Source organism: Corvus kubaryi, unplaced genomic scaffold (genome assembly GCF_017639235.1).
Source record: "Corvus kubaryi isolate FWS band 111438036 unplaced genomic scaffold, C.kubaryi_AGA036_p1.0 66, whole genome shotgun sequence".
Classification (NCBI taxonomy): domain Eukaryota; kingdom Metazoa; phylum Chordata; class Aves; order Passeriformes; family Corvidae; genus Corvus; species Corvus kubaryi.
The window spans coordinates 28,168,065-28,194,225 of NW_024582054.1; the positions used below are offsets into that span (position 1 = coordinate 28,168,065).

The 26,161-nt window shown below is 43.3% G+C and overlaps 2 protein-coding genes across 5 annotated transcripts in view; one reads left to right on the forward strand and one right to left on the reverse strand.

The window, feature by feature from the left end:
• The first annotated feature begins 2,852 nt into the window (after positions 1-2,852).
• Positions 2,853-25,903, forward strand: SIVA1 (SIVA1 apoptosis inducing factor). 4 transcript variants are annotated; one of them, XR_006019470.1, is made up of 5 exons: positions 2,854-3,174; positions 3,290-3,466; positions 4,132-4,288; positions 5,022-5,177; positions 15,254-18,590. XR_006019470.1 is itself a non-coding variant. In XM_042048235.1 (4 exons), the coding sequence occupies exons 1-4, from the start codon at positions 3,057-3,059 to the stop codon at positions 22,630-22,632; spliced, it is 570 nt and encodes a 189-aa protein (XP_041904169.1). In that variant the 5' UTR covers positions 2,853-3,056; the 3' UTR covers positions 22,633-25,903. The 4 variants fall into 4 exon arrangements, 3 of the variants coding, with proteins under 3 accessions (XP_041904169.1, XP_041904171.1, XP_041904170.1); XM_042048235.1 differs by lacking the exons at positions 5,022-5,177; positions 15,254-18,590 and adding an exon at positions 22,515-25,903 and having other exon boundaries at positions 2,853-3,174; XM_042048237.1 differs by lacking the exon at positions 15,254-18,590 and having other exon boundaries at positions 5,022-8,284.
• The window catches only part of AKT1 (AKT serine/threonine kinase 1), a 78,156-nt gene continuing 72,777 nt past the window's right edge, over positions 20,783-26,161 (reverse strand). Inside the window, exons 13-14 of the mRNA XM_042048234.1 lie at positions 22,686-22,788; positions 20,783-22,122 (exon numbers count right to left, since the gene is read on the reverse strand). Of these exons, the coding sequence (XP_041904168.1) occupies positions 22,043-22,122; positions 22,686-22,788 (183 nt within the window). The 3' untranslated portion in view covers positions 20,783-22,042. The remainder of the gene's footprint in view (positions 22,123-22,685; positions 22,789-26,161) is intronic.

Consider the following 26,161-nt stretch of genomic DNA (forward strand, 5'->3'; position numbering starts at 1 on the left):
TCTGTGAAAGTGCCCTTAAATTTACTCTTCAGTGACAGCACCAGCAGCCTGAGCTGCTCCCTTTCAAATCTATTTTGTATTTGAGATCAGTGTTTCAGAGCACTCCTTCCCCACAAGTGGAATAGTGCTTTTAGTTATTTCTTCATATTTCATCCAGTTCTCAGACAACTTTTATCCACGTTTATCCCATGCCACGTTAATGAAACGTGTGTGATCCACTGTCCTTTATCCTTACAGGGCTCTTTCCAACTGGAATTACATTCTGATTAACCGATGTTCCCCAGAGAACTTCAGGAACATCAGAGTGTATAGCTAATGAATATGTACAAAGTAGCTTCCTTAGACAGAAAGAAAAGGCCACGAGCTTTCAATACGCAGTTGGAAAACTCTGCTGAACACCCTTAAGCATGCATTTGCAAGTATGTGCAGAAAAAGCCAAAGCAGAAATCCTTACAGATAAAGGAACAGTGGCAGGACTAAGATTTTGGAGCTCAGAAGGGATTTTTGGGAATCGCTGCGAGCTACAACCATGGCTTCCACTCCACAGAGCAGAAGACTGGGCTGATCAGCTCTACAGAAAAAAAAAAAAAAATCACATTAACCTCTATGAAATCAGAGTGGTTGCACCTGCAAACTATTAGCAGTTCAGCAACTCACTCTCATCATTTTGGTGTTTGGATGATCCTCGCAGGCACTGGTGTGATTTTTAGGGCTGTCCTGGGCAGGATGAAGAGATTGATGATCCTTGTGGGTCCCTTCCAGCTCAGGATATCCTGTGATTCTACAGCCATAGTTAGACACTGTGCTCAGTACTACTGCTCTAGGTGTCTCAATAGTTTTGGAAGAACTTGAGCAATGAAACCAGACAAAGTTAGTCCATTAGGTATTGTGGCCCATTTTCAACACAGTGATCTATGTTGTATATCTTGCATAATTGTATTTTTATATAAATTATTGCCATTCTAAATCTTGTGCTAGTATTGAAATTGTACATTGAAGTTTTAATGAGTTTTTAAATGAAAGAAAGGCTTTGAAAAATTGCTGATTCTGTCACTACTTTTGGGGAGATTGTTATTGTTTGGTTTTTGGTGTTTAGAGGTTTTCTTTGTTTCTTTGTTTGTTTCTTTATTTCTTTCAGGAAGAAATGTACATCTTTACTTGATAACTTGTTTTTGACCAGAACAAAACAAAGAAACCATGAGTAAGTCCTTCACTCTTAGCAGACTGTAAGTTCATTCATGGAATAATCACTCCTGTACTTGGTTGTGATTCTGTCCAGAATCCCACAGTACATACAGAGAAAGTTTTGAATGCAGAGACCTCTCTGGAAGAAATAAAACTCTCTTGACAGATCACCTCCTTCAAGTGACACAAAACAGCACCTGAACTGCAACACCAGTTTTAAACTTGTTTGCCCTGAGGAAAACAATGTATTTTCAAAATATACATAGTAACCAGACTGGCTGCCGCTTGGAATGGCATCTGAGGCTTTTAACCCACGAAACCACACCTGGGCTGCTATAGAGCCCACCTGTAAATACCAAATTAATTGCAGTAATTCCCTTTTACAGCAGAAGGCGTCGGGGAACTCCAGATTTAGCTGAAGCTGTCAGTCTCCAAAAGCTAATATGCCCGCAAGTGGTGAACCCACTCCTGATGTTGGCTGGTGCTGAGGAGCCCACCAGAGCCCCCTGGCCAGACAGGGGTTCTCCAGCCTCTTCAGTGGTTTTAAAAAGTGAATTCTTGTGCCTGTGCACATTTCTTTTGGTTCCAGAGCATTCAGACAGCCCAAACCTAGGCAGGGGGTTTAGGCTGCACAAAGAGCTCTGTGAGCCCAGCATAATGCAGGGCCCTGCAGGAAGGGAAAAGAGGGTTCATGAATGATTTGGATGCAGGACTGGAAAGGATGCTAAGTAAGTCTACAGATAAAACAAAATTGGGAGGAGCTGTTCCTTCCCTGGAAGGCAGAGGCCTTGCAGAGAGACCTCGACAAATTAGAGGGTTGGGCAATCACCGACTGTATGAAGTTTGAAAAGTGCCGCTTTCTGCACCTGGAACAGGGCAAACCTGGATGTAGAGACAGACAGGGGAGCTGGGAAAGGGACCTGGGGTTCCTGGTCGATGGCAAGTTGAACATGAGTCAGCAGTGCCCTGGCAGCCAGGAGGGTCAGTGGTGTCCTGGGGAGCATCAGGCACAGCATCGCCAGCCAGGCAAGGGAGGGGATTGTCCTGCTCTGCTCTGCTCTGGGGCAGCCTCACCTCAAATGCTGGGGGCAGTTTTGGGTGCCACAAAATAAGAAAGACATAAAGCTCTGAGACAGCTTCCAAAGGAGGGCCACGAGGGTGGTGAAGGGTCTGGTGGGGAAGACATATGGGGAGTAGTTGAGGTCACTTGGTCTGATAGCCTGGAGGAGACTGAGGGGAAAGCTCTGCAGCTCCAACTTCCTCATGAGGGGCAGACGCTCATCTCTTCTCTGTGGGGACCAGCGACAGGACGTGAGGGAATGGGCAGAAGCTGTGTCAGGGGAGGTTTAGGAAAAGGTTCTTCACCCAGAGGGTGGTCGGGCTCCGGAACAGCCTCCCCAGGGAAGCGGTCACAGCCCCAACCCTGACAGAGTTCGAGGAGTGTTTGGACAATGCTCTCAGGCACATGGTGCGAGTTTTGGAGTGTCCTGTGCAGGGCTAAGAGTTGGACTCCATGATCCTCGTGGATCCTTTCCAACTCAGCAGATTCCGTGATTCCGGGTTTATTGACAAACCCGAGTCCCAGAGCTGGTTTCGCCTTGCCCCGCCGGCTCCGCGCTCGCCGCTCCGGGCGCACGGAGGTGACGCCTGCAGGGCGGTGGCATCGGGCGGGGCGGCGGGGCCGGGCCGGCGCCTCTGCCAACCCCGCCCGGCGCTCGGGACGGGGCGGGAAGAGAAATTTTCCTCTGCAAAGGAAGCTTTCGCTTCCCTGCGGAAAGAGCGGAGAGGCCGCCGTTCCCGAGCGCCCGGGCCGGGATGTGAGGGAGGCGGTGGCGCGGCCGTGACGCGGCGCGGGGCGGGGCGGCCCGGCCATGCCGAAGCGCTCTTGCCCCTTCGGGGACGCGGCCCCGCTCCAGCTGAAGACCCACGTGGGGCTGCGGGAGCTGAGCCGCGGCGTGCGGGGCGAGGACTACCGGCGGGAGGTGTTCGGTGAGCGGGGGGCGGAGGGGGGAGCGCCGGGCCGGCCGCCCCGCCGGGGGATGTGGCCGCCGGCCCGCGGCCGTGGGGAGCCCGCCCCTCACTCTGCTCTCCTCTCCCGCCGCAGAGAGGACCCGGCGGCTGCTCTTCAGGGGTGCCCAGGCGTACATGGAGGGCGCGGCGGCCGCTGCCCGCCCGGCAGAGCCGGGGCCGGCCGGGGAGGCGCAGGGCGAGGGGCCCGGCTGGAGCGGGCAGCTCCTCATCGGCCACGACGGGAAACTGCAGCGGCGGCCCGCGGACAGGGGTGAGTGTCCGAGGTGTGTCACGGAACCGCGCAAACCCCGAGCTGGAAGGGACCCATGGAAGGGTAACTCCTGTCCCGCCCAGGACACCCACGACGTTTCCACCATGAGCCTGAGAGCGCTGTCGGAATGATTCTTAAGCTCTGGCAGGGTTGGGGCCGTGAGCACTTCCCTGGGGATCCTGTTGCAGTGCCCGACTACCGTCCGGGTGAAGAACCTTTTCCTAATATCCAACCTAAACCTCCCCTGACACAATTTCAGGCCATTCCCTCGGTTCCTGTCCCTGGTCACCACAGAGACCAGTGCTTCCCCTTGGCTTTCCCTCACAAGGCGGTCTGTACTACCATGAGTAGTTGTGTGCTGTGTAGTTCTTCTTTATTGACTTTACTTAAAGGAAGTGTTAGATTTGAGCTGACGGATTTCCGAACTGCCGCGTGTACGTTCTGCTTTAAAATCCCTTAGCCTCTTGCTGCTGAGCAGAGAAAGAACCAAGAAAGTTCCAAGAGGCGCTGCTCCCTGTCCCCTTGCCTGCCCGAGCGTCCTGCGAAGTGCTGCCGCCTGTAGCTGTGCGCGGACGCGCCGCGCTCCGCAGCTCCTGGGACTCCCAGCTGCTTTCTCTGCCTTGCTGTAAAGCTCATCCATTCTTTGCCGTGTCTTTGCCGAGCAGTTCCGCCCGTGGGAGCGTCCAGAGCCTGCTCGTCGTGTGTGAGGACGGCCGATGTGAAGGACGCGTGTGCGCAGTGTGACCGGTTCGTCTGCCAGAGCTGCAGCAGGCTCTGCAGCTGCTGTAACACGGTTACCTGCTCCTTGTGCTCCGCTGTTGAGTAAGTGCTTCTCGAGTTTTGAAGCTTATTTTAATTGCACGTACCCTAAAAGCTGGATGCAGCAGATATCTAGCTCATGCATGTAAAGAACTTAAACTCTTCCCATGCTTTAGCAGCAGTGAAACTGTCTGAAACATGTGAACCAAGATGCCTGTTTGAAGCAGTCTTATCAACCTTAGTGCAAGTCTAGTTTAACTTCGTATTTAAATGCTGTAGGAGATAAAAATTTCTCCTGCTTTCCCACCTGCAGTATAGCATGCTGGTCAGTGCTGAATGCATGCACTCCCTAGGAATAATCTTAATTTTTTTGCCCTCATAGTTAACAATTCTGTGACACAAATGCTGAGTGTGCTGTGTGGGAGTCCCATGGTTGCAGTTGATAATGGAAGAGTATGCCATTGTTATGTTCCAGAAACAGTAGGCACACTGACTTTGTTTCTTCTGCTTTTGTTTTTTTTTTCCCCCTAGTTATGGTGTTGTGGGAGAGCAAGTTCTCTGCAATGGTTGTTCAATATTTCAAGTCTGAAACTTGATGAAATAACCCTTGTGGCTAAAACGTCCATGAATTTCATGAAGTCTTCTCCTTACAGCTAATCCTTTTAGCATGTGAATTAGTTATGGAATTTCTATGTTTTATATCTTTATACTGGACTTTTAAATATTGTAGCTAAATAAACATTTATATTTTAAAGCTTTTTAGATTATTTTGAGTCAGCTTTCTCCTTTTCCCTAGCTGTGATATGCCTGTCTGGAAGGGACCACTCTATGCTCTTACCTGGTGTTCCTGATGTGATACAGGATTCAGAACATTCTCTCCACATGTTGGTCATGTTAGGACACACTTTTGTGGGATCAGAATAGAAATCAGTTGCTCCTTCTGTGCTTTCAGGTGAGTGTGAATCCATTCTGGACACACACAACATTTTCTTTGTGAGCTAACTAGGAAAACCAGCCAGGCATGAAGGCTTTTCCAAATAAAACAATGTGCTAATTCTGGTTAAGTTTTTTTTAAGCTATCACAATTTGTGCTTACTGACAGCTTGAATGGTTTTAATCTTTCTGTGGTAACTTTGATAGAAAGAGCAATAGCACACCAGGGTTGGAGTAGAAAAGCTTTTCTCAATAGTTAATGTTCCAGTACCTCCACTGAAAGGTCTTTCTTGGAAAGCAACTTACCTGAATGAGTTGATCATCTGTACCATAAACTTTATGTTGTCCTGAATACCCACTCAGAAATAGCTCACAAAGTGGTCTGAAAATGGTCGACGCTCAGGGGTACCTCTCCATAAACCAGCTCACTCCTCATTTTCCTTTCAAATCACTGCAAAGGCTTAGTATTGTTTGTGCTGTAGGAGTGAAGTAAAGTGCTACTGAACAGCCTCTCTAAGTAGTTTTCTTTTACTGATTTTGCTATGTTTCATAAAAAAAAGACTTTTCATCTGGCAAACCAACTATGCCTAAGAGAAAACTATGGTTGCCTTTGCCTCAGGAAAATGCTGATTTGAATGGCTGATTTCAGGCTGTAGGATAAAAGGAATAGATTTGACACACACAAAAAATGAAATCCTTGTGGCACAGCTAATGGTCTGTTTCTCAAATTCTTTGCCTTGAATTCCTGAAGCAAAGCCTGCCTCTCATGCTTCCCAGTCTTCTCAACTGTGATTAGTATGTTTTGAGTGGAGTAACCTTCTTTTACCTGTTTTGCTCCACTTTAGCCATTTCTGTTTGAAGAGATGGAAAGGCCCTTGCAGTGCAAATTGAGAGCCTGACTTCTCCCTCGTGGGGACACCTTTATTTGACATTCTGTTGGAGGCATTCTGGGTTTTTGCATGTCGGAATACTGCAGCTACCCAAAGAGAGTGGTAAATGCTCTAGCAAAGGGTGGGGGTGGCTGTTGCTGAAGAGCAGCAGTTCTTCATAGCTGCACTGGCATGGCTTTGGGTGTATAAGCCACAGTGAGGTGCAGGATGACATCCTTTCTAGCCTCTGTAGCACTTTGTATAACCACGCAGACACTTTAAAAGCATTAGTGCCCTTTAGTGTTTCCTGGGGGGTGTCACTTCGCTCTCAACCATCTGTGCCAGCCTGGACTGACCATCTGTGCCAGCCTAGATGTGCTGATGGATCTGGTTAGTTTTCCTGTTCTGCGTGTTTTGGAGCCAGTTAAATTGGAAGACTTCACTGGTTCTTACTCCAGTCTTCATTTTGAGCAACTAAGAAATGTCTCTTATCTTCATCCCTGTAACAAAGTCTCAAGTCAGGTGAGTAGTGAAAGAATTAGTCAGGGTGTGCAGGAATTCTACAGCATTATCTATCTTTTCAAAGTTCTAATAGATGAAGTCAGGATGGTGGCAGATCTCTGGTGCAGTTCCCAGCTGTCAGGTATCACAGAGCAGATAAAAATGTTGCTCCTGTGGCAATCATTTTAAACCACAAAGCTGAGTTTTATGGATGGGAAGAACCTGTGGCTTACTGCATTTAGATGTTAGTTTTAGGAAAGAGTTTTAAAACTTGGCTTTGTTTCATTTGAAGCTTTAAGCAGTGAACAAACGTGTTTTTCAGTCAAGCATATTTTTTCAAAATGAAACCTTTAAGTATGTGTCTGCTTTTTCTTACTCTCTCCTGAGGGTAAGAGACTGAAAACAATGTTTTGCTTCTAGGCTCTGGGAGATATGAGACATGTTGTTTACAAATGATTTGTGTTTCAAACTAGCTGATAGAAATGGGTTTTTGGTTCATTTAGTCAGTGCTGTATTTCATAGAAAGCTGTCCTCTGTAAACAGTGACACGGATTTCATGGCTTAATGTTCTTATTTGTTATCCTCTAGCTGCTTGAAGGATGGTTGTGCATTAGGATAGATACCCAATGCAGCATGAAGAGCTGGGAGAAGAAAAGCAGGAGGGCTGGAAGAAGGTTAGAGGCTGGAAGGAGCAGGGCAGGAGGAGCACAGAACAGTGTGGCCAACTCTTGCATGGGGTGGTGCTTCATATATGTAAGAAATGGCGTTTAGTGGTTACCACATCTGTTTCTCTGGCTTCAGAAGGTGAGAAAACTGCCTGTGTCTACCAAAAGACTCAAATATTATTCAGGAAAGTTTTTTTTCTAGTCCTGCATTTCTCAGATAAACAACGGGAGGTAAGACTGGGGACTGTTTGTAAATCTTTATAATGCCTACAGAAAAAAAACAAACCTGTGTGAAGGGAAAAATCTTTGGGTGAGAGGTACAAAGATTTTTCTCTTTGCCTAATTAACTCCTACTCACAAGGGCTTGTCTGTTGCCACTGATTGTTGAGCTGTAATAGAGTTGCAATACAACACATAGGGTACCCCTAGGACTGTAAAGGAGAGCCAGAGAAATTGTCTGGTTTATTAACTGAGCAGAAAATTGGGTTTAATACTCTCCTTTTTTGTTGTTATTGTATGTTCTTCCCCTCCTGCTCAGTGCAAAGTGTCAAAAATCAAAGTTTGCCTGCCGTTCCAAGGGAAGGAGATCCCCTGAGGAGCCAGCATATTGGTGGGTAAAAATATCCTGCAGTAATGATTTTACAGATGGATGAGAAACTTCTGAGGCCTGTATATCATTACTGGTGACATATGTCTTAAAGAGCAGATCTTTATGTCTAAAAAGAAGTCAGCAGATCTGATCAGGATAAAACAATTTCTTTTAAGACTAATATGTGAGTAAATTCTAGAAATGTGTGGTTTCAAAGACACCAGATATTTAAGGACAGTCTAAAGTGGTAAATGTCTGCAGTAGTCTCCAGTATCTCCACAGTGTGTTAGAACAAACCCACAACATTGTAAAAAGCTCAGTGGAAAGAACAAATACACTTGAGTAGTCTCCTTCAGTAGCATTTGTCCTGTGCACATAGTAATTCCCAAATATTTTGCAGTTCAGGCCAGAAGTCTTGCTTTTTTTCCAAGAGGAAAGTGAGCCATTCTACAGGTGATCCAGACAACATGAAAAATAAAAATAAATAAATGTTAGCTCTCCATTCTGTGAATCATGTGTCTTTTGTTTAATATAACCAGCACCTCATCCTCTTCTCCTCCTTTTGTTTTAGTGTCCTACAGATTTGGGCCCTGACCTGTAGCCAATTCATAGACTTTTTTTGGTATTCCTTTCTGAACAGGTGATAACTAGGTGCAGTTGTATTTTACCTCAGGACAGGGCATAAACCCCAAATTATGCAGGTGAGAGTGAAAGACAATGTCCTTTTTTCCCTTATGAATATGGGTAAGACTTTTATGCTTTGCTTCTGTGCTATGTTTGCTGCCATCAGCTGTGACACTCAGAAGTGTCTGCAAAGGGCTTAAATCTTCTGAATCTTTCTTTGAAGGGGTGCAGCCAAGAAGTAGAAATGGAAACAGTATCTTTGTCCCCAGTTTTGTTAGGCCTGGTTCTTTTCAAAACACCCAACTGGCCTCTGGGTGGATTGATTAGACAGCAGCAAATGCCAGCACTGTGCAAGGAATAAATACTTCTCTTTCACCATGCTCCCTACTAGTCTTTGTGTGATGGCCTTGGGTTTTGACAGGATCAAACTGGATTAAAAACTTGAATCCCAGCAAAATTTACCTGTCATTAAGCTCCCACGGATGGAGTATGTGTACGAACTTGCATCTACTGCTGCATTGTAACTTTTGGTTAGGTGTAATACTGTTTCATCATGGCAAATCCTGCAACTAAAAGCTGTTTGTCCTGCCTTTACCTTTCATCTGGATTCCAGGCGTGCTGACGACCTGGACATGAAGCCCTCTGTGCTTGGAGAAGCTCCAGTTGGGATAGAGTGTGACAGAGTATCTCCACAGTTTGTTCCGTGTCTGTCAAGCTTTGTCCTCTGTTCCTTGCAGTGATTTACTATCAATTGTCAGGCTGAGCTGAGATCCCAGCCTACTGCAGGAATGTGTGGAGTTGTCCAAGCAGAGGGAGGAAAACCTCAACCCACCCAACAGCAGCACTCAGCTACGTGCAGAGCAAAACTGCTGCAGCAGCACAGGGACTCCAGAGCCCAACTTTGCAGCACAACCTTGAGTGTGGCAGCTTGGAAAAGGAGAGAGGTGCTGGGGGGCTCTTCCCAGAGAGCATCTTTCTCCCAGCAGGCTTTTAAATAAGGACAGGTAAGGCTGAGAAACACCACCTCTACCCCGTGTTGAGTTGCCCAGTGCTCTTTCCTCCACTTTCTTTGGGGCTTTTCATTACTGAGAAGGGGAAGGTAGCAAAGCTTTGAACATTGTTTTTAGTAAGGCAAATTGGTTAACCTATTAAAAGTAGCCAAGAGGCCTCAGAAAATGTTAATGATTCTTTAAAAAATAAGTAGGAGCTATGTAATTTAAAGACAAATACTTCTTGTGGATAGAAAATTGGAAGAAAATTATTCTAAATTACTTTTTATTTTACATTATTATAATTGCAATAGTGTGAAAGTGATCACACACTTTGTATATTTTAATAGCTAACACACACACGTATATATATAACTTCTTTTTTTCATATAGATATTTTATATTGATAGATAACAAAATACCATACCTTTTGCAGTCGATTGCATTTTGAACTGCTACAATTGTAATGCAAGCTTTAGTATTTGCTGGTGGTGTGTATTCCGGGTTTTTGCTATTTTATTTTCTTCCTCTGGGGAAAAACTCAGCTGGAATCAAAATATTATGTCTTACATTTTTATTACAAGTTTTTATTTCTCATGGTTGTGATTTGCATTAAAACCCTGTGATAGATGTTAGGTTACTTATCTCTTGCAGAGCTTATAATTGCTTGAACATTTTGTGGTTATAGGAATTACTTAAAATTTTAGGATTTATTTAATTGTATTTTCTTACATTGTTTTACTCAAGTGTAATAGTTTAAATCACGATCCACTTCTCATTTGTTCTTTAAGATGCAGATGTTTTTCTGTTTCTTCTTTCCCTGACAAAGACACAGTTGTAGGTTTTGAGGGCAGGTGTCCCCTTGATAACCTACACAGCCATGTCAGAACCCCATGGTGTCACCAGGTACTGTCCTGATCTGTTCTGTATGATTTCTCTTAAACTTGCACTGAATTTCAACAGCTGCCAGCGGCTCCTTGTGCAGAAGTGCTCTTTAATCTGATTAGAGGCTTAAAATAAAGCATAATCCCTCCTCCAACCTTCGCAGCCGAAGTTTCATCTCCAAGCCACAGGGTGGCAGCGCGATGTTGGTTTTGTGTCTATTGTTACCCAAATTCTTGGGGTTTTTTCCTCAAGTCCTCAAAGCTCGATTGGTACTGTAATAATTGGACTGCAGATTTGGGGAGGAAGTGTGTTTAAAAATACTCCCCTCATAAATCTGTAGGACAAAACCAAATGTTCCCAAAACAGATTTTTGGGGTTTTTAATCCCAAATATTTTGTACCATCCATAAAATATGGCCTGAAATTCAGAACAGACCATTTTGCTGCCTGCAGAAAAGAGCACAACGTAAATCAAATGCAAAAGCATAAATTGATCACATTATTTTTTCCTTTGAATTCTAACATAGCAGTATGACAAATAAGGTTGTTTATATGCCAACATGTAAGTTATGCCGCTTTTTTCTTAAAAGCCCAACAACAAAAAACAACCCCCACCAAAAAAAAACCAAACTGAACATTCCTATTACACAATTTTTTTTGCATTTAATTAACATATCCTACTCAAGTTCCTTCTCATAAAGACATGAAGGAGTACAGTGATGTCCATGCCAAGAGCAGGACTGTAAGTCTGGACAAGGAAATGTGTAGTGGGGTGCTGACTGGCAGTGGCACCTGAGGGATGGTCCTGGTGGTGGTGGAGAGAAGGTGAGAATTGTGCCAGTCTTTGAGGAGAACAATTTGGGGGATGATGGGCTGATCAGTCTGACCTCAGTCCACAGGAAGATTGTAGTGTGAATCCTCACAAAAGCTGTGTCTGGCTCTACATCCAGGCACGAGAAGGGTGAGAACACAACTGGAAACAGTCACACAGATTTATCAAGGACCTATTACATCTGACCAAACTCACTGGCTTTTTTGATGAGACGAGCAGCAGAGGATGAGAGGAATGCAGGTGTCCTCACCTGGGGAAAGGCAAACCTTGTTGGGCTGCAAGAGCAGGGGCAGCACAGACCCCCTTGTGCCAGAGATCCAGAGCTGCTACTGCTGCTCATGAGGCTTTAGTGGCCCTGGGGACCCTGCAGTGCAGAGAAACAAGGGAACAAGAAGCTTGGCAACTTCCAGGTCACACATGGGGCACATCTGTTCTCTTCAGAGTCTACCAAAAGCACAAGGATTTCATGATTTTTTGAGGACTGCAAGGCTGTGTATTGAGGTGTGGTGCTTTTGGTTACACTTAGGAGTTTATAGTACTGTTGAAACTCTTCAGCACTCTAAGATCTGCTGCCTTCTTCTGTTCTGAGCATTGATTGCTGCTGGCAGAAATGAGGAACTGGTACAAGGCTATGTGGCCTGAGTATGTCCACTCTTACATCCTGTTTACTCTGCTAGAACTACTGATATGATCAAACTTACTCATATCCTTAGGTGTTTTGGTGGGATGTGCTGTAGAGTGCAGCATTTTGCAGAATATTGATTCCTGAGCCTAAAGAAATGATTCAGTTTTCAACCAAGTAGTTTACATACAGAATTTAATGCACTTTTATGTATCTCGTCCCAGTGAGTTTCATTTTTGGAGCTTGGTTCTCCCACGCTTTCTTGCACTGAGTAATACCTCCCCAAATGAGTAATCTGATTGTTCTGATTTCGCTTTCCATGATAGCAAGATTATTTACTGCCCCAAAATAGATTTTGAAGTATTTTAAATGGAGTAAAAACAAGCTTAGAAACCTGGGACTGTGATCAGTTGGGATGACCAGTATAAGGAGTTAAAGTACAGTAAAATGTAAGGTTGAAAATATGTAGTCAATGTACAGATTTTCATGGTCTCCTCCCAAAAATATTAAAAAAGAAAGCCAGCTTGAATATTTCCTTCATAAATTGTTTCTTCTTCTTAAGTGGTTTAACTCCAGGTTGTTCTGAAAGTCCTCACTTCTCTGAAAGTGAAAGAACTTTGGTCTCAATTGGGTGTAGTTGCCTGTACTGCTGCTTACAGAGCTGGCTTGAAGAAATTTGTGTACTTAGGTGGGTCACAGGAATGCAGGAGCTTTCTTGCTCAGCTAGGCCATGGAGTAAAGAAGTACTACAGAAAACTGCTTTGTGAGTTTGGACCAGCACTGCTGAACACTAACTTCTGTAAGTCCTGAAAATACTTTTTGTTCCTCACCTATTTCATACTGGAGTGTGCTGTCTCAGTGAGACCAAGAAGTTATTGAACATCGAGTTAGAGGAACTTTCTTTCTACACTGGTATGAGACTTCACCCTGTTTACTCTCTGCCCTCTCCTGTACCCCCCTGTCATGTTTGGGATCACTGCTAGAACAGTTTTTCTTACATCTTGCACTGACTTTGTCCCTTCTGTGCTGATGCTGCTGCTAAGGACACAGTGAGAGCCTGTGCACTTGTCTTCCCCTTAGCACTAAACAGTTTCCCATTTGTGAACTGCAGTGCTGTCCTTGTTCTGTTGAAGAAATCATCAGTGCTCGTGATGCTGTCCCTTCATTGCTGCTGCTTGTAATCTACTGCAAAACAACATGATTTGGGGTTCTTCCATCTTTTCCCTAGTGCCAGGCATCGTGGCAAGTGCAGCTTCATGCGCAGGAGTTGTGGCTCTGAGCTGTACCTCACATGTCTGTGGTATTAATTCCACACATGGTCGCTTCTGCCCAAGTTAAATGAAAACTTCCACCATAACGAGTGTTGCCAGAGATGAGAGTACCCTTTAAAGTTCAGTGGCATACATCACTTGGACATGAAAACTAGTTCAAACCTCAACACTTGTTCTCTGTATTTTCTCAAGAATTTCAGTTCTTGTGAGGCCTTTAACTTAGAATATTTTCTTAGTTTGGTTAACTCCTGCTACCATCTGTTGTTCAGTAACAACTTGGAGCCAAGGCGGCTGATGGAGATCTGAGTTCTCCTAGATCAGCACTTGGCACCACGAGCTTTTTCACAACCCAACAAGCAGTTCCAACAGCTGCATGCATGAATCACTTAAGTTATAGTACCCTGCAGCACCCTGTAAGAATGGGTTTTGACAATCTGGTCATATGCCACACAAGCAAAAGTGCGATGAACTGAGCTCCTTGGAAGGTGTGACATAAATTTAAGATGATTATTTTGATACGTATTTTAATGTAACATGCTCCATGGTTCATTACTGTTCAGAAAGTTTTGGGACTACCTAGATTGCATGTAAGAGTTTATAATTACTGAAAAAATTCAGTGGGCTTGGGGGTGTGTGTGTTTATTTGTTGTAGCAAACTATTATGACACATTCCCTGTGGTATTTCATATTACTGAGAGACAGTTTGCCCCAGCAGTGGAACAGCTCTTCACATGCTTTTGAGTCAGTCTATATTTAAACCTGTCTCCAGCAGTATTTTATTTCAGTTGTTTTACTCTGGTTTGCCTAGCTGTGGATGCATTCTTGATTATGATCTGTGTTTATTGAAAATTTGCTGTCACAGAACCACAGTCTTTCAGGTTGTAAAAAACCTCTAAGATTATCAAATCCAACCATTAACCCAGCACTGCCAAGACCAGCACTAAACCCTGTCCCCAAGTGCCACATCTACACAGCTTTTAATAGCCCCAGGAGGGTGAGTGACTCCACCATTCCCTGGGCAGCCTGTCCCGGTGTTCACATGTGCTTTTCCACAAACACTGCAGAACATCCTTTCATTCAGAGCTTGGCACTGCAAGGGCACCTCTTAAAAGCTTTGCAGAAGGCTTGTGTGGATTCCTGGTTGGTTTCGTAGCAATCAGCCTGGTGTCACTGGGCAAACTGGGCTGCACAGCTGAGGATCTGCCCCTGTGTGTCATTTGTGTTATGCTCTAGTGGTGTCATTACTTGTTTAATGATAACCATGGCTTTGGCTGAGTGTTTCACACGAGGCCATTTACAAAGAATTTATGGAGTCCATATGTTTGGATTTCACTTAGCTGCCCAAATAAGGGGGGAGGGAGCAGAATGGAGGTTGATTTTATTTTGAACCTGCATCTGCAGACTAGCTGGAGCCAAGCAGGGTAACTATAGGATGGGACAGTATCATCCAGGAATAGGGTGTTAAAACTTCTTGGGCAACTTCCACAGAGCTGCCTGGCAGGAATTCCCCCTCAGTTTCTCTAAGAAAATGAGATCAGTGGGTACCCAGGGGACAATGTGGGCTGGGTGCCAGAGAGGGGAAGCTTTCCATGGTTCTGCAGTAGGATGGGAAAAGACATGATTAAGTCTTGAGTTGAAAGAGTTTTATCAATATTGTTGAGTTGTTACAAGCCTTTCACACCACTAGAAAAGTGGATAAATTGGTCTCAGGATGTAAGGCTGCAGACTGAGGCAGTGAACTTGAGGATGCTGAAGTAGCTTGGTTTTAATTTCCCACATTTTAAAGAGTTGTTAAGCGTCTCTAAGAGTTTTAAAGAGAAGATGTAAATATTTTCCATCAGCAATTTTCAGTTAGTGTCTTATCAGGTACTTAACTCTACATCTATAGAGAACTCTAGATAGGTTGAACTTGATAGTTCATACCACAAAGCAAACCAAAGTGAGATAAAGGACAGACAAATTTTCTGTTTTGTTTTCCCCAGTTTTTTTACATTTATCAGCTGGAAATCCACACAAATTTAGGTATGTCCTGTAACAGAAATGGATGCCAGACAGTAAGGGGTAACCAGCTATTTTTTTAAAGCAATCAATTCTCTTCTAACTCTACTAAAGGAGCAAGAGTGTGTGACAAAAGGCACTGGGCAGTTATCTCCTCCTCTTACCTGTAGCAGAATTGATATTAAAAATATCAATAGGAATAGGAAATCACTTTAAAACTCAACAGGAGACTTGCTTTTTTCTTTGTTTAGGCCAGTATTTCATGCCAAAATACACCAGTGAAGAGTCCACATGAAACTTGAGGACCTGGGTCTGTACAGACAGTGTAAGTATTCCTATGGATTTGGGTCAGATGAAGTCTCCACAATGACCCAAGGAACATCCAGCATGAGGAAAATAATTATTTAAAAAGATATTCTGTCAGTTGATAACAAACCCTCTAGAAGGGACTGCAGAAGATGAGAAACAGGGAAAGGCACAGAAAAAGAATGAAGGTGAGGGAGGAGGAAGGAATCCATCGTTTCCTGTCTGCTGGGAAGGGACAGGAGAATGATGTCTTAAGACAAAAGGCAAGTAAAGAGAACTGGAATTCTGAAAAAACAGACTGAAAAAAGGGAAAAGGGACTCAGTAGTGCAGGCTGGTCTCTACAGGTACCACCCAGCAATCTGCATCCTACCTCCGTGCAGCGGAGAACTGAAAGACCATGTCCATGTGCCAGCTTTTTCCCTGCTCCCAGGAGAGGAGATCTGCTCAGCAGAAGACAGATGGCATTGCCATTGCCTGTGCTCCTGTGGGGGCTTTTTCCAGATGGGGAGTTGGAAGCTTCTTTGTGCTGCTCCAGCCTTCCTGTGCAGCAGCCCTCGGGTGCTCAGGGCTCCACCAGCCTGCGTGCCCAGATCTGGTGCTGCTCAGACGTGTGCAGCTCAGCACTGAGAAAATTGCAGCTGAACCCGTTAGGAAAATAAATGGATTTATATCCAGGGTTTTCTTCCTGGTTGAGGTGTCCTCGTTGACTTCTCCTTTCTTGTAACATGCACCTGTGTTTTCTTACTATTGAGAGATTGCTAATAAAAGCTGAGTTACTGTCAGTGATCTGAAAAGAAAGTCGACACAACTGTTCTGCATAGGGGAAGCCCAGACAGCCCTGTGCCACTCACACACTGACCACCAGCCAAACTCAGTGCTTTCCTGCATTGCTTGGATGCCTCTCCTACCTCGAACAAGGCACAGCTATGACAGGTTTCTCAAAGTTACCTGAAAAAACACTGGGCAGTCCAGGAAGCATCGCCCTCATTACAACTCAATTTGCTGCTTATAGGAATTTTTAAATTCCTATATAAAAAGATCATTTTAAATACCATTAGCCGCCTTTGATCTCCACTTCCTTCGTGCTGAGCAAGTCATCACAGAAAGTAAAACTTTGCAAAAGTAACCTGATCCAAAGTTTTACAATCAAGTAAAGGAAGATACTAAGTTTAATCCCTTTATCTTAGTTACACATTAAATTTATGACCTCACCTGCGTAAATAAGTACATTTTGATCTGCTTTCTTCCACTTCCCTTCCTCTCCAACTTTCCAGTCTGCAGTTGCTCCAAGAGACTTTGTTCTCTCTGTTTTTACTCAGTTTAATTTTACATGCATTACTGGATGGTCACCAGGTATTCCTGTCTTCCTGTTTAGTTTCATTTCTCCCAGTAATATCAGAATAAGGAACAATCACAGCAGCTAAACACACCAAACAGAAAACTTACTATGTGCTGCAACCATCTAAATAATATCACTCCATTTTTAATTCTTGAAGTTTGTTGAAGGGCTTATGTTTTGATCTTTCTGCACATCCATAAAGCCTTTAACAGTCACTGGAGCAATTTATCAAATTATGTGAGGAAAGTTCATTAGCTATTTAGAAAAAAAAAAAATCACTCAAATGCTGTATTGACTCCAGCCAATGTGTGGGAGAAGGTGTTGGAATTGTTCTCCAAAGTCAGATCTGTGCCCCACTAAATTAAAATAAAATCCCAGTTTCACAGTAAGGAGCCTCTAAAGCGCAGCAAGTCCTAATTGCAGAGAAGGATGACAGAATCACAAAATAAGCCGAGCTGGAAGGGACCTACAAGGATCATCAAGTCCAGCATGCTTAAGAATGGATTTCATGCTCCTTTTAATCAAATTTTGATGAACTCTCAGGCACTCTGCTGAAGATCACAATCACTATTTTTTGTTCTGATATAGATTTTCTCAGTACTACACAACTTCCTGGCTAACAGCATCAGTACTGTAAGGACACAGCAGCACAAAGGAATAGATACAAGAGTTTACCAGTAACTAAAGATCACAACATTTGGGGTAGGGTTTGTGTGTCCTCTGTGAAGAATTTTCACTCTAGCATAAAAATAATTTTATCTTCTGCAGGGAGAATGTAGTGTATGTGGAGAATTTGAGAGACCTTGAGAATCCAGAAAATACAGCAAATGCTGTCTGTGTTGCCACTTATCTTCTTGAAACAAACTCAAAACTCTGATGAAATGTAACATACAAGCAGTTACAGTAACGAGACAGAGGACATGAAGAGAGTGTGGAAAGCAGGGTTACATTTAACACAAAGCCCATCTCAAAACCCAGTTACGGGCAAAAAACCCCATACGAAGCACCACTTCAGCGAAGGGGAAACAGAACTGAGCTATGTGCAGGCTGAAAAACCACAGAGGGAAGTACAGTTTTTATACGTGAGGACCTTGATTTGGTCCTCAAGAACCCACCACGCTCACAAAACCAGGGTGGTGACCAGCAGTTACAGTAACTAAAAAACGTGTCAAGCACTGTAACAAAATGCATTTGTTTAAAATGACTTCGACAGAGAGCAAGCAGTCATCACCTGATTAGAATGCAGCATATGCTGCAGCAGACAGCGGGCACACGTCTGCACACTCAGCTGCAGGGGGATAATAAGCTCCTATAGGCACTGTGTGTTCCTTGCGCGTTACTCCTCGTGGCAATTAACCTCCCTGCTATTAAAAACATCGCGCTCAAAGTGGAAGACAAACACACTCATTTGCAACACTGAAGAAACAAGATCCTTTATGTTCACCTGTTTCTTCAACTGTGTTTTTATCTCTGAAGTTCTTCTAGATACAGTGAAATAAATCAGATCTCCTAAGTTATCATTTCCCAAACTTCTCAGGCAGAAGATCCGTATGAGTCTCACAGGCACTTTCTGTGTGTGGGCTCCGCTTCTGCAACTCTTGTCTCCTTGGCGTTTGCACTCCCGCTGTGGGCTGTGACCTCTGATCTGAGACCACCATCCTACAGCCAGCTACTGGAGATAAAAATCTGTTTTGGCATGTGCTCTCTAAGAAGCAAAGGGTATTTCCTCTGACAAAGATTGAAAAGGCCCCACAAACACTCAGGAGTATGAGAACCCAATGCTGTTGTACTGAGCACTTCAACACAGAGACACAATCCAAAGCAGCAAAAAAAATTCACCATCGCTTAAAGCAAGGACCATCCAATTCAAACAATCCAGGCAAGTTTTTGCCCTCAAACCTCCAAAAACTGTCGTAATTTGTTTCTCAGGTGGAAAACCGGGAACAAATTCAAACAGCAGCTAGGACACTTGAGGCCAGTATGAGAGCTGGAGAGCAGGTGGAGGTCACCTGCTGGAGGGGTGAAGGTGCAGAAACAAAAATGAAAAAAAGCTGCTCATTCTACTGGGAGGGTGGGCAGGGGGGGCAGTGAGAAGTCAGAGTTTGTGCAAAATTGGGAATGTTATGAACCACAGTTACCTTCCTCCACTTTAAAGGGAGAACAGCCTGACATATCCTAATGGGATTGTACTGGATGTTTTAGTTACACCAGAGAATATAAAATGGAATTTGCAGAATTACCTGGCTCCAGCCCATGTCTCTTAACCCCGAGCAGCACTCAGAGCAGTGTCTGTTTCAACCACTGCCCAGCTGACCTCAATTCCAGACTGCAGTCACAGGCACACAGAGAACTTACTCATGTGCTCCTGCCAAGGGTTTTTTTCCTGTTTTTCTCCCAGTCTGAATTTACAACCAAATTCCTGGTCTGTAACACAGATACACTGTCAGTGTTCAGAACTTGGGATGCACCATCTTTGCTGCAATGTGCAACACCAGAGCATGGTGACGTTTTTCAATGCCAGAAGGAAGAATGGGGAGGTTTTGGCTGTAGAGATTATTAGAAATGTTCTGAAGTTTCAAATCAAAGAGCTAAAGAAACATGCAAGATTTAAGCAGTCTCTGCATATATAGTACAAGAAGAATCTGAGATGAATGACACTCGAGTCACAGGTTTTTGCAATAAGATTTTCTGTGCTAAATCAAAATGTAAAGAACACATTTTATGTTTGCAGATAGGCAGCTGTAACAGCCATAACCATTCAATTATGGACAACAGGTAAGGTGTTTAGAACAATCACTGGCAAAATGAGAGAAAGTGTCCAGAAGACCCAGCACTCAGGTGTGCCCCTCACAGTTCTCAGTTGCTAACAATACTAAGATTCAGAGATCTTTGGCAGCTTTTTTTGAGTTCCATTTTATATAAGGGAATTAAAACAATCCATCAGCAACAACTGGCAGAAAAATGCTGAGACACAATCAGCCTCAACAAAACAACGTGATCCATGCCTGCTCCTGCACTTGACAGAGCAGATTTTCCTGGGGCAGATTATGGTAACCTTTGCTCACTCATGTTGCCTATATTTGGATGCACGAAGTTGTGTTAGTTCAGAACTTGTCAAGACTTGTAGACTTGCAGAAGAGTTTCCTTGGACTTCGTCCCTGGGCTGGCTGGAGACTCAGATGAAGACTTGGAAGCAAAGGAAGGAGAGCAGTTAGATCAGACCTGCCAAACAGGACAGGCTGTCCAGCACCAGTCCCTACAGAGACATGGATCTCTTCTTCCCCCTTCCCTCCTTGCATAAAACACGCAGTAAATTGCACTGGGAATTACAGCTTATTCTTTGAACCAAAAAACGTGCTGGATGTTTAATGGCTTACTACAGTTGCAACTCCTGTTGCTCAGTCTGAAGCACACTGCAGTTGTTCTTGGATGTTCGTATCTTGTGCTTTGTATTCTTGTTTGAAAAAGGACATTCCAGCCTTCTGTAACCACCTCCCAGCTGTGATTAACATTAGTGCCTGGAGAGTGTTAGAGATCGTACAGCACAGACTGGCCCGAGTGGTGGAACAGAAATACCTTTGCAGATCAGGACCTTTGCTGGCACCAGGAGGGCAGCAAAACAAGGCCAGTCCTCATTCACCTCAAGACAATTTATTCCTGGCACACGGTGCATTTCTCTGAACAAGTGTTTTCCAAAATTATCTTTGCATAATGATCAGCACAGAGATGAAACAACTCAGGAGGAACAGAACAGCCTGAATCCCTCAGTGATAAGCACATCAAACTTGAGAAACTGGAGCAGTTCTTGCATCTCTGCAAATTCAGAAGGCTCCTACCACAAGAAATAAGAACCTAACTTGCTAAAGACATTTTATTTGCAAATACTGTATTTGTATTTGGGGGGAAACTTTAGTATCATGAGTAAAAATATAGAGTTGAATGTTGTTAAAAAAAAGTCAAGATGATGTGCAAGCACAAGAGTGTCCGATGGAGAGGGGAAGGGAGGGTTTTCATAATATACTTCCTTTCAAATAAAAATATTAAATGCTACTTAACTGGAATACGTCATCATTTTTTATACAGTCAGGAGAATGAAAAAAACAAAAAAAAAGGCGCAATTTAAAGAACGCAACCTACAATGGAATAACTTTATTCGCAGCAGAGACAGAATAAGACTGCTTTTATGAAAATTACAAAGAAACATGATACAACAAAAATAGGGTGTGGGGGATTTCCCACAAAGATTAAAAATGAAAAACAAAAAAAAAAAAGTTCACTTTTTGAACACCATTATTATTCAAACACATATGAAGTTTCAACCTAGTTTTTTTTATACATGGGAAACACTGTTAAACTGAATCTTCAAGAGTGAGAAGGCACCATGAACTGTTGGTTGATACCTTTAATGCACACTCAAGAAAGAAGAAATGATCTGGCATGATGCAAAAAATCATTAAGTGTTTATATATATTCATATATCTTTTTGTAAAAAAAAAAAAAAAAAAGTGGCAACAAGTCATTACTTCAGTGCCAAATGTACTCGTGTCTGGCCGACTCGCTCATGAGGATGATTTCTCACTTAGACCTGTGTGGTATTTCTGTACAGTGGTGGAAGTGGGTGATTTTGTGTTGTTGCCTTTCATATTAGATTGGTAAATCAAGCGTTTTCTAGGTTCTGAGAAGCCAATCCTATGAAGTATTCCTAAGTTCTATGCAAATGGAATCATTAAATGCACTGTCTAGAATGAAATACTCATCTGTACGGCGTGGCAATCCCACCAGATTCAGTTTGATATGTAATGTCTTGTAGCAGATGTTATAACAAAAATAACTTTTGCTTTTTGATTTACCTCACTGAGGCCATTAATGCTGTTCCTATAGTTGGTTTTCTGGAGTTGGATGACACTTCACTGCTGTCCAAAATGAGCTTGAACCTTAACCCTCCAGAGTTTGTTCACTTTGTTGCTTATATTATCGCACTAGCTACTAAAGTCTTATATCTTCCTATATAAATCTAATTGTTCAGAGTGCAGATTCTGTATTTAGATAATGAACTGTATGAAATAAATAAAATAAGGGGATTTTCTGGTCAGAGTTGCTGATATGTTGAATACCTTAATTATTTCTAAAGTAAACAGTTGTGGTGTATATTCTTAAAAACCCATGGTCATTCAGCATAAAAGCCTTGACATAATACTTAAGAATGGATTTGTTCTCCTTCTCAAAAATGCATCAAAGAATTGTTTTAAATACAGAATCTGTGAGGCTTCCTACAAATTCACCTAAGTCGTAATACAAACACAGTTTGTAACTTGATAATATAGAAAGTTCTCTAGTGTCCATTGAAGTAAGGTCCCCAAAATGCAGTCTGTTTTGTTTCTGAATGGCAAAACATTAAGCGGTTCCACTGGCTGAGTAGGAGAACTGAGGAAAATGAGGTCTTCTCTCGTTATCTACACAATCCATGCTGTCATCTGAAAGACAAAAAAAACCATCAGGTAACATCTGCTACCTTTTTTTATTTTCAGCAAATCAACAGTAAGATAATGCATGGTACAGTTATTTCAGAAAATAGTTGTTCAGATGTCCATTTAAAATTGCTAGGAGCTGCACTGCTTAAATCCACATCCACTGCTCTGAATTTCTGCAAATTGGGATTTGAGAGCATCAAACATGCTCAGTTATCACAAAAATGTAATATTTTGATTGAATATGGACATTAGCCCGTGCTCAACTGACTGCTTGCATATATACAGTGCATGTGGATATGGAAATGTGCAAAACTCATTATTATCACTGATTTCCAATGGGAATGTGCAGACCTGGAAAAGACAACAGTACAAATAATTTCACTCTTATAAAACAGGTTTCTCATTTCCCCAACTGGAAAGATGTGGAAAGTTTCACCTCAATTTACCAACTTCTTGGTCAAATACATATGGAAAACCCTCACGTTTAAACTGATGCTTTTTCATGTGTGCTGAAGAGACTCATCTGGTCTGGAGAACACAGTGAGAAACATTTGGAAAAACTTTACCTTGGTCAGGAGGAGTGATTGTTATCATCTGTGCTGTAAATTCTTCATCAAAGTATCTTGTATCTGTTTCAGATGTAACTTGTGGCTTGAACGGAGGTACAAGCTATGAAAAACAAAAAGTGTCCATTTACAGGCTCTTGCAGTGCCATTGTTGAAACAAGTAGAATTCTACGTAGTTATAAGCTACAGCGCCTTTTCCTACGTTCCTAAAATGTCTAAAAAATACCAGTTCACAAGGAATAATAGTAAAAAATACTTAAGTGTGCACTTCCTATTTATGGGGCATTTAAGGCATTTTTTCCCCTAGGATTTAACTGCACAAAGAAAAACTTAGAATCCAAAAATTTCTTCAAGTAATAACATGCTGGCCAATGTTTAAAAATAACAACACATACTGGTTCCCCACATAATTATATGGAAATCGTCAACCTTACCTAGTCATATTTATGCTTAAGGAGGATGAAAATGAGTAAGAAAGATGCTCAGTGATACCCAACTGATCAGCTAATCTTGTGTATCGCCGTAACGGTTGTAACATGCACCAAAAAGTTTCAGCTACAGAGCTACTGTGCCCATGCAGCTCATGTTGGAGGTCTGAGCAAGCCTGGAGAATTTAGGCCAAGGCAGCAGCAACATTAAGCTTAAATACTCCTGGTCCCCAAAAGCAGTTTGATGTCAACTCTGAACTTCACATACCTGGAGTGCTTACAAAAACCTGAGCCCAGTCAGCAGTGAACATCCTCCTTTTGCTACAGCAGGAGTTGTGCTCGTTGGGGTTTATTCCTGAGACTCGCTTGGGCAGACAGGCTGGAAATCATCCATGTGTACCTAGGCAAGCTCTGGCAAGAGCAGCTCCAGATGGAGCAGAGCTGCCTGGCTGGGGCTGGAGGAGGAGCGCGCCTGGGAAGCGGGATGGGGAGCTGGCTGCATACAGATGTACACACTTGGAACACAGACAGCTTCGGAGGGCAACGGAGCCGGGATTCAGACCCTGCTCACCTTCCCCTGCACGGGGCAGCAGAACCAGGATGTAAACACGGCTCTGCGCCCTCCTGAGCACAGGGAGCCGCGCTGGGATCCCGCTCGCCCACCACCGGGGTTACGTGTGGCCATCTTTTAATAGCACACAGCCACACCAGGCAGCAATTTAGGAGCGTGATTGAGGAAGCGTAGGGCTTCCAATTCCAAGCTGCAGGGAAAGGTTTAAGCAAGGCGGACAGTAAATTGCTCCAACTGGAATTATGCACTGACCCCAAGACGTGCACTTCTGCACTTGCACAAATAAGAACGACACTGACAGAAATCACTGCCTGGAAAAGATCAGCAAATCTTCAATATACAAAACACCTCTTCCCCACGGCCAACTTTTCCTCCTGCTTGGATGTGAAGAATCATTTGTTTGTCAAGTCAGCAAGTAAGAAAAGCACTGATTTCAAGCTCCCTGTCACCAGGATCGTCCTTCTGATCTGTTTTGAGAGCACCTAAGAGTGTCCTGTCATACACACAACAATCCAGTAAAATGCCTTCATTTCCAATGTAAAGACTGTAAGAAATGTAATCTATAAAGATGGCAGCATTCCCACATACAAAGAAGCATTTACTGTTTAAAATCAATCTTTAAAAATTTAGGGACATAGAAGCTCTGTTTATTGTAAGAGAGCACAATTATGGTATATATTCATCATCTTTTTTTTTTAATTACTCACAATTCTCTGTGCCCAAGAACAGCTTAAAGGAGCTGGGCACATTACCCTAACAAAAAATATTTGGTCCTTTGAAGTGTTTTTTATGTCCTGAATTTAAAAAGGAAAAGGAAATAGGATATCCCAAAGTCAAGAGTCAGTCTGAGCCTTGCATTCCCCCTGAAGCTATCAAAGAGGGAATGCTTCACATTATAATGTTAATAACACTTCTCAATCAAATCACACCAACATATTACATGCAAAAGCCCTGTGGAGCATGAGGATTCTTCCTTCCTCATGTAACTCTATTCTCTCTCTCCTTGCAGCAGCCTCTGCCTACTTCTCGAAGCAAACCTGGGTTTGTTTTTGACGGGCTGTGCATGTGTGTGTGTGAAGCTCTATCTGTCCTTTTAACCTAATGGTGGTTTTGGCACTCACAGTGCCCCTGGTTGCTCTGCTTGCTGTGCACAGCATGGAGTGATTTAGGACTTGGGCACTGCAGCAGACACCTGAACTGAGCACATCAGAACAACTCAGAGCAGCAGTCCCAAGCCAGCACACATGTTGAATGGCCTAGTGCCGCCTGTATAATTTTCCTTTTTATTTTAGTATCTGTTAAAAGCAATTTGAGACAGATTATGATGCACCCACAAGACATCTTTTCCCCCTAGCTGTCAAGTTCTGAGCGCTATGCTGGAAACAGGGGAAGCTGCAGAAAGCTCCAACGCTGGCTTTAACAAGCAAATATGTCGCTTTACTGAAAAGCTGTCACTGCAATAGCTCTGCAGTTCAACTGGTGGGGAGGTGCCACCTGTAGCCTCCCACGGCTGCAGACCAGCATTGGTACCCGCAGGCTCATGCTGGTTTAAGAGAGAAAAAGGACCAGAAAAAACCCCCATGTGATTAAAATCTCTGTGTATGTTTTGCTTGTGGGTGGGCAAAATACTGCAAATTAAACTGCACCTTTCTCTGCACCAGAGAGACAGCACTCTTCCAGGTGAGCCTAATAAACATTTTAAATTTTGGGGACAACCCCAGTTATTCAAAGCTTCTTATAATATAAAGCAAAGCTATGTTTCCAAAAAGCTTAATTACAAAGCAAATGTTCTGGATTACCCAAACCCATATTCATATACACATTCAGCATTTCTGGAGATGGTGGGTAACCAAGCCTAGCACACAAACACCTCTTGGCAGCTGACAAAATCCAGCTTTAATCCATGGGTCTGCACTTCAGGTAAATGCTGCAAGACCCTCTTTGGACCACCCAGAATGTAGGCAGCAATTACCTACAAGCTCTCCATTTGCACAGCACGCCTACTTCAGCTGCAAACACTAATGGGACACAAGCAAAGCCAGGATCTAGACTCCTTGGATAGTCCAAAGTCAGGAATAGTCTCAATTAGCACACAGTCTTCTCCAAAAGATGTGAATATTTGGAATTTCCTGATAATTTTCAGAATAATCTGAATCAGTACCACTACGGGACAAGTTATGAAGGCTTTCTCAGTCCTATGAATAAATACATTGCCTCCACCTTGTGTGATTTCTCTTCTGTTCAGGTAACTGTGACTACCACCAAATACCAAGTAACTTCACTGAAAACATTTGAGCCTCATTGACAGTTTTTTACCTTAAATTGCATATAAAACCAGCAAACCCTCAAGCATGCAGCTTGTCAGCTGGGTGAAAATGGGGACAACTTCCTGTTTAGAACAGAATTCAGATCTACTTTTCATGTTATACTGAATAAACTCCATGGAACTCTCTCCTGCCCTCATGACTGCATGCAGC